Source organism: Glandiceps talaboti, chromosome 3 (genome assembly GCF_964340395.1).
Source record: "Glandiceps talaboti chromosome 3, keGlaTala1.1, whole genome shotgun sequence".
NCBI classification, from domain to species: domain Eukaryota; kingdom Metazoa; phylum Hemichordata; class Enteropneusta; family Spengelidae; genus Glandiceps; species Glandiceps talaboti.
The window spans coordinates 499,714-507,139 of record NC_135551.1 but is presented as its reverse complement, the minus strand read 5'-3'; the positions used below and the strand labels follow the sequence as shown (position 1 = coordinate 507,139).

General features: G+C 35.6%; 1 protein-coding gene across 2 annotated transcripts in view; it reads right to left on the bottom strand.

Annotated features, from left to right (window-relative positions):
- Positions 1 to 5,085: 5,085 nt before the first annotated feature.
- The window catches only part of LOC144432808 (intersectin-1-like), a 305,852-nt gene continuing 303,511 nt past the window's right edge, over positions 5,086 to 7,426 (bottom strand). For both annotated transcript variants that reach the window (XM_078121087.1, XM_078121088.1), the window contains 2 exons: positions 6,045 to 6,218; positions 5,086 to 5,645 (listed from right to left, as the gene is read on the bottom strand). In XM_078121087.1, the coding sequence (XP_077977213.1) occupies positions 5,485 to 5,645; positions 6,045 to 6,218 (335 nt within the window). In that variant the 3' untranslated portion in view covers positions 5,086 to 5,484. The remainder of the gene's footprint in view (positions 5,646 to 6,044; positions 6,219 to 7,426) is intronic.

The window sequence follows — 7,426 nt, the reverse complement described above, 5'->3', positions numbered from 1 at the left end:
TGTGAATGATACTAAGTCAACTTAACTTGGGTGTGAATGATACTAAGTTAACTTAACTTGAGTGTGAATGATACTAAGTCAACTTAACTTGGGTAAGAACAATACTAAGTCAACTTAACTTGGGTGTGAATGATACTAAGTCAACTTAACTTGGGTGTGAATGATACTAAGTCAACTTAACTTGGGTGTGAATGATACTAAGTTAACTTAACTTGAGTGTGAATGATACTAAGTCAACTTAACTTGGGTAAGAACAATACTAAGTCAACGTAACTTGGCTGGGAATGATAGTACGTCAACTTAACTTGGGTGTGAACAATATTAAGTCAACTTAACTTGGGTGTGAATGATACTAAGTCAACTTAACTTGGGTGTGAATGATACTAAGTCAACTTAACTTGGCTGTGAATGATACCAAGTCATCTTAAGTTGGGCGTGAATGATACTAAGTCAACTTAACTTGGGTGAGAATGATACCAAGTCAATTTAACTTAGGTGTGAACAATACTAAGTCAACTTAACTTGGGTGTGAATGATACTAAGTCAACTTGAGTGTGAATGATACTAAGTCAACTTAACTTGGGTGTGAATGATACTAAGTCAACTTAACTTGAGTGTGAATGATACTAAGTCAACTTAACTTGGGTAAGAACAATACTAAGTTAACTTAACTTGAGTGTGAATGATACTAAGTCAACTTAACTTGGGTGTGAATGATACTAAGTCAACTTAACTTGGGTGTGAATGATACTAAGTCAACTTAACTTGGGTGTGAATGATACTAAGTTAACTTAACTTGAGTGTGAATGATACTAAGTCAACTTAACTTGGGTAAGAACAATACTAAGTCAACTTAACTTGAGTGTGAATGATACTAAGTCAACTTAACTTGGGTAAGAACAATACTAAGTCAACGTAACTTGGCTGGGAATGATAGTACGTCAACTTAACTTGGGTGTGAACAATATTAAGTCAACTTAACTTGGGTAAGAACAATACTAAGTTAACTTAACTTGAGTGTGAATGATACTAAGTCAACTTAACTTGGGTGTGAATGATACTAAGTCAACTTAACTTGGGTGTGAATGATACTAAGTCAACTTAACTTGGGTGTGAATGATACTAAGTTAACTTAACTTGAGTGTGAATGATACTAAGTCAACTTAACTTGGGTAAGAACAATACTAAGTCAACTTAACTTGGGTGTGAATGATACTAAGTCAACTTAACTTGGGTGTGAATGATACTAAGTCAACTTAACTTGGGTGTGAATGATACTAAGTTAACTTAACTTGAGTGTGAATGATACTAAGTCAACTTAACTTGGGTAAGAACAATACTAAGTCAACGTAACTTGGCTGGGAATGATAGTACGTCAACTTAACTTGGGTGTGAACAATATTAAGTCAACTTAACTTGGGTGTGAATGATACTAAGTCAACTTAACTTGGGTGTGAATGATACTAAGTCAACTTAACTTGGCTGTGAATGATACTAAGTCATCTTAAGTTGGGCGTGAATGATACTAAGTCAACTTAACTTGGGTGAGAATGATACCAAGTCAATTTAACTTGGGTGTGAACAATACTAAGTCAACTTAACTTGGGTGTGAATGATACTAAGTCAACTTGAGTGTGAATGATACTAAGTCAACTTAACTTGGGTGTGAATGATACTAAGTCAACTTAACTTGAGTGTGAATGATACTAAGTCAACTTAACTTGGGTAAGAACAATACTAAGTTAACTTAACTTGAGTGTGAATGATACTAAGTCAACTTAACCTGGGTGTGAATGATACTAAGTCAACTTAACTTGGGTGTGAATGATACTAAGTCAACTTAACTTGGGTGTGAATGATACTAAGTTAACTTAACTTGAGTGTGAATGATACTAAGTCAACTTAACTTGGGTAAGAACAATACTAAGTCAACTTAACTTGAGTGTGAATGATACTAAGTCAACTTAACTTGGGTAAGAACAATACTAAGTCAACGTAACTTGGCTGGGAATGATAGTACGTCAACTTAACTTGGGTGTGAACAATATTAAGTCAACTTAACTTGGGTGTGAATGATACTAAGCAGTGTGTGAACTTAAGGGAAAATGACTACTGGTCATAAGGACCGACATGTAGCAAATGCTGTTGGTCCTTAAGGAAAACTGCTGGTCCATACTCAATGCAGTTCATGTTCACGACCTGTATCTACACCCCCGCTTCCCCCCCCCCCCACCATTTACAGATTAAATGATTTTGAACTTTATTATGATACAACATATCTTTAGATATAAAAGTAAAAGAGAGTACAACGAATTGTTCACTATCCACTATTATTTCATAAAATTTCCACTCACAGACTGAGTCAAAAAATAACTTGGATGTAAATTTTGGATTCACAACCAAGTAATTTTTGACTCTGTGAGTAGAGATTTCCATATGTAACTATGAACCCAGAGACTATGAATATTCATTTTCGCATAATCTGTTCCTATAGACTATAGTGGTCTGACACTGAATGTATTCATTCCACAATAGAAATACAGATCCATAGATTGTAGATAATATGGTGGATGAATCAATAAATCTACATTATCTGCAATCTCTAAGAGATCACAGTCCTCTCCTTCCTCTCTGTACGATTCACTAAATTCTGAATCACATAATCCAAAGTCTGATTCATCGTCTGTGGCAACAGCTGATGTACCTTTCCAACTCTAGGGAACGTAGACCCACAAATTCATCATAGCAGAAAGTTTTGTCGCATAACTATCCCTCTTGAAAACTGTGTATTTGCTATTATTTCAATTTCCATCCACACAGTGACACAGAGCGGTTTCGTCTTCCTTCAGTCTTTACAAATATGTAATGAAGCCCCCCCCCCCCCCATAAAGCCCTACCCGTATACCCTACCGTGGTGTATTGAGTATCGTCTCTGACTGTTTGTGTAAGAAATCTGACCATGATGAAGAGAACTATGGCTAAACATGTCTTACAGTGCGAGTTTTTTTTTGACGTAGGAACGTGATATGGTAACTGTACTGTAATGTGTCATCCACTATGTACCCGTGTTTGGCATGATGCAGTAATTTTCCAGATACAACAATGGCAACAAAAATGCAACATTTCTAAATCTATACGTTGATTACAACGATGACAGGACGTGCATTATCGCATCAAATTGAAAGCAATCAGACTACGCATTTTTTTTTACTGTTTTTACCCCAAAAAAACTATCGTACTGAAGATATTTTACGAAGTGTACCTGACTTCTTTATTAGTTAAAACGCCATTTTCTGAGTAGTTTATATGTTTTCCGTCAGTTTGTTTTGATCATGGCCACAGACATGGGGAACTCCGGTAAATTGATCGGGAAACCCGCTAACATTTACCGGCTTTAATACCAGCCTTTAAAAAAACTCTGTTTCGTCTTCTTCTTCGGAAGCTCATTGCGGCCTTCTAAATATCGCCACATACTTTATAAATGCAACGTGGAACTGTCTCAAACACGTTAAAAGTTTCATATACTTCGAACAGTAAACTTTACGACGCATGTACTGAATGCGTAAAATGAGTCTGCATGTCTAAGACGTTCTGATTAGACAAGACAAAAATAATTCGAGAATTCAGCCAATCATGTGTTTGCTAACATAATTTCATAAAGTCAATGCTGCATGCTACGTCATATGTAGACATGATATTAACATTGGCAACAACACGTAGCGAGCTAGCTCTGTGTCGCTTGACTTGAACGAGATGTCGAGAGTAAAATAGGTAATACAAGATCAGATTCATGTAGGTGAAATTGGATATATCTTTGATTAAATGTTATTATTTACTCCAAATTTCAATCGGTCATAAGGACCGATACGTTGTTGTAATTCTGAAAAACTGTCGGTCCGAACGGAAATCTGTTGGTCCCGGGCCGAAGGACCGGCGTTAATTTCGCACGCTGATACTAAGTCAACTTAACTTGGGTGTGAATGATACCAAGTCAACTTAACTTGGGTGTGAATGATACTAAGTCAACTTGAGTGTGAATGATACTAAGTCAACTTAACTTGAGTGTGAATGATACTAAGTCAACTTAACTTGGGTGTGAATGATACTAAGTCAACTTAACTTGAGTGTGAATGATACTAAGTCAACTTAACTTGGGTAAGAACAATACTAAGTCAACTTAACTTGAGTGTGAATGATACTAAGTCAACTTAACTTGGGTAAGAACAATACTAAGTCAACGTAACTTGGCTGGGAATGATAGTACGTCAACTTAACTTGGGTGTGAACAATATTAAGTCAACTTAACTTGGGTGTGAATGATACTAAGTCAACTTAACTTGGCTGTGAATGATACCAAGTCAACTTAACTTGGGTGTGAATGATACCATAGACCCTACACCAACGTTGGTGTAGGGTCTATGATGATACTAAGTCAACTTGAGTGTGAATGATACTAAGTCAATTTAACTTAGTTGAGAACAATACCAAGTCAACTCAACTTGGGTGTGAATGATAGTAAGTCAACTTGGGTGTGAATGATACTATGTAAACTTAACTTGGCTGTGAATGATACTAAGTCAACTTAAGTTGGTTGTGAATGATACTAAGTCAATTTAACTTGGCTGTGAGTGATAGTAAGTCAATTTAACTGGAGTGTGAATGATACTAAGTCAACTTAACTGGAGTGTGAATGATACTAAGTCAACTTAACTTGGGTGTGAATGATACTAAATCAATTTAACTTGAGTGTGAACAATACTAAGTCAACTTAACTTGGGTGTGAATGAGTCAATTTAACTTGGCTGTGAATGATACTAAGTCAACTTAACTTGGTGTGAACAATACTAAGTCAACTAAGGATCCACTCTCTCCTATGCATGATTACAACACTGTTGTATGTTATATTTTGTGGTATGTAAAACAAACTTCAAAAGCAGTTTGATTTGGTCAAAGTTTCACTTTCCCATACTGCACTTATCACTTTAATGTCCACATATTCTTGCCACTGTCAATACAAAACACATTGCAAAGAGGGTACAACACAGGACTAACTGTTTAATACATATTTATTTTTATCTTAGGGGGTTAATGTTATAGTTTGGTGAGGGATATGACTAGGGTTATATCCCCTAACACAAACCAAGTTTGTAATGTAAACAATGAGAGGACACTCCCATGGTTCATGCTTGCCCAAACACACATGTGTGAACAAAAGACTCAAAGTCGATGTGAAATACATCATCAGCCATTAGTGAATCATTCTGTTTTGACAGTATAGTGGGATATAAACATTGTGACTGACTGTCAGTTACATATGCTTTAAAAATAATATTATTTCACATATAAGACAGCTCAATTTCTGATCACATGACTTGTTTTAACTGATCTTGAATGCTTAGGCTCCACAGAGTGTCATCTAAACTCCAGGAGCAGATTCCACATATACCGGTTGGGGATTCTGGGATCAATAACAGAATATGATCATCATGAAGTATCTTGAAAAAGCTGCAGGTCTAGTTTGATAGTAACTTCACCAGTATCCACTTCATGTAGAAGTAATTTCTTGACAAAGGGTCTTCTCATTTTTGGATCTTGGATTTCCTTCATGATATCAGATACACAGATTTCAGTTCTCCCAAGGAAATCTAGAATAGAAGATGATGTACACTCTCATGGATTTATGTTGGCATTTCAGATTTCCTTCACATTATACTTCTACACTGATAACTTTGCATAGTACTGGTAGACATATAGAATAGTATTTGATATCTTAAAACAGTGTAGCCTAAAATAGTCATCATGAGGATGCTGCATATTACACAATAAACACAAACACAAACACACACACACACACACAAAGACACAGATACATACATACATACATACATACATGCATGCATGCATGCATGCATGCATACATACATACATACATACATACATACATACATACATACATACATACATACATACATACATACATATATACAAACAAGCACTAAATTAACTATTCCCGTATAAAATTTAACAAAAGATGAAAGTCTCACCATTTGGAGAAAAGAAATCTCTGTCAAAGACAGTGATACACAGAACATCTTGATCAGGATCTCGTACAATAAACTGCATTGATGAATTCCACTTGGGGTTTAAACAGTTCTGTATAATTTTAGTCTTATGTTCCTGTACACCCATACTGACTTCACAATAAGGGTCTGCCAAACCTAGTAAAACAAACCATATCCAAAATGTTGTCATACCTACACACTTTATCTCATATGCAAAGAATATAATAAGAGTTCTTGCACATTGCATCTAAGGAAGTAGACTTATTATACTGCATTCATGGTTTTTTGAAAAATATCAATCTGGAGTACTAAAATACCCATTTACCCTATTATATCATTTACTTTGTGGTGACTCACAAGAAGATAGTGCCAAATGGCATTGTAGCAACTGTATTTGGTTGTTGCTATGGACATGGTCTTGTTGCTAGGGATATTTGCATACATTTTTGGAATCTTTATCAACTTGCCTACCCTTCCCACTTCATCTTTGCAATATAAACCATCATTTAGCTGTTGCTATGGGCATGGTCATGTTGCTAGGCACATTTTCATACATTTTTTGAATCTTTAGTAACTTACCTACCCATACCTGTTATCTTTGTAATATGCATCATAATTTCATTGTTGTTAAGGGCGTGGTCATGGTTGCTAGGGCCATTTGTGTCAAAAGGTTTTCAACAATACCCTGCAGAATAATAGCTCAAGAAACATCCACACCAAGTTTCAACCATGCAGTTTCAAGATATAAGTTTCTGACCAAAATTGACATTTTTAGAGCTAATTTGCATATCGCTGATGGGATCATCACGCTATGAATACAGCTTCATCTACACATTCCCAGATGCATCTCCATTAAATTTCAGCCCGATCTGCTCAGTACTTTTGGAACTATATATTTTTGACCAAAAAGACACATTTTAACCCTAATTTACATATCAATGATGAGATCATCATGTCTTAATATAAACACCCTGAAGAACGTTCCAACCAAATTTCAGCCTAATCTGCTCAGTAGTTTTTTAATTAAAGATTTTTGACCAAAAGACACATTTTTAGCTGTAATTTGCATATTACTGATGAGATCATCATGTCATGAACAAATCTTTATATAAACACCTCTAAGAATGTTTCACCCATTTAATTTCAGGCCGATCTGCTGAGTAGTTTTTGAGTTTAAGTTTTTTGACCAAATATCACATTTTTTGACCCAAATCACACATCGGTGGTAAGATAATTTTGATCTGAACACTTTCCAAACTAGACACCCAAGGTAATATACCCACCAAATATCCTAGCAATCGGTCCAGTGGTTTTTGACTTTAAGTTGTTTGCACACACAGACAGACAGACAGACAGACAGACAG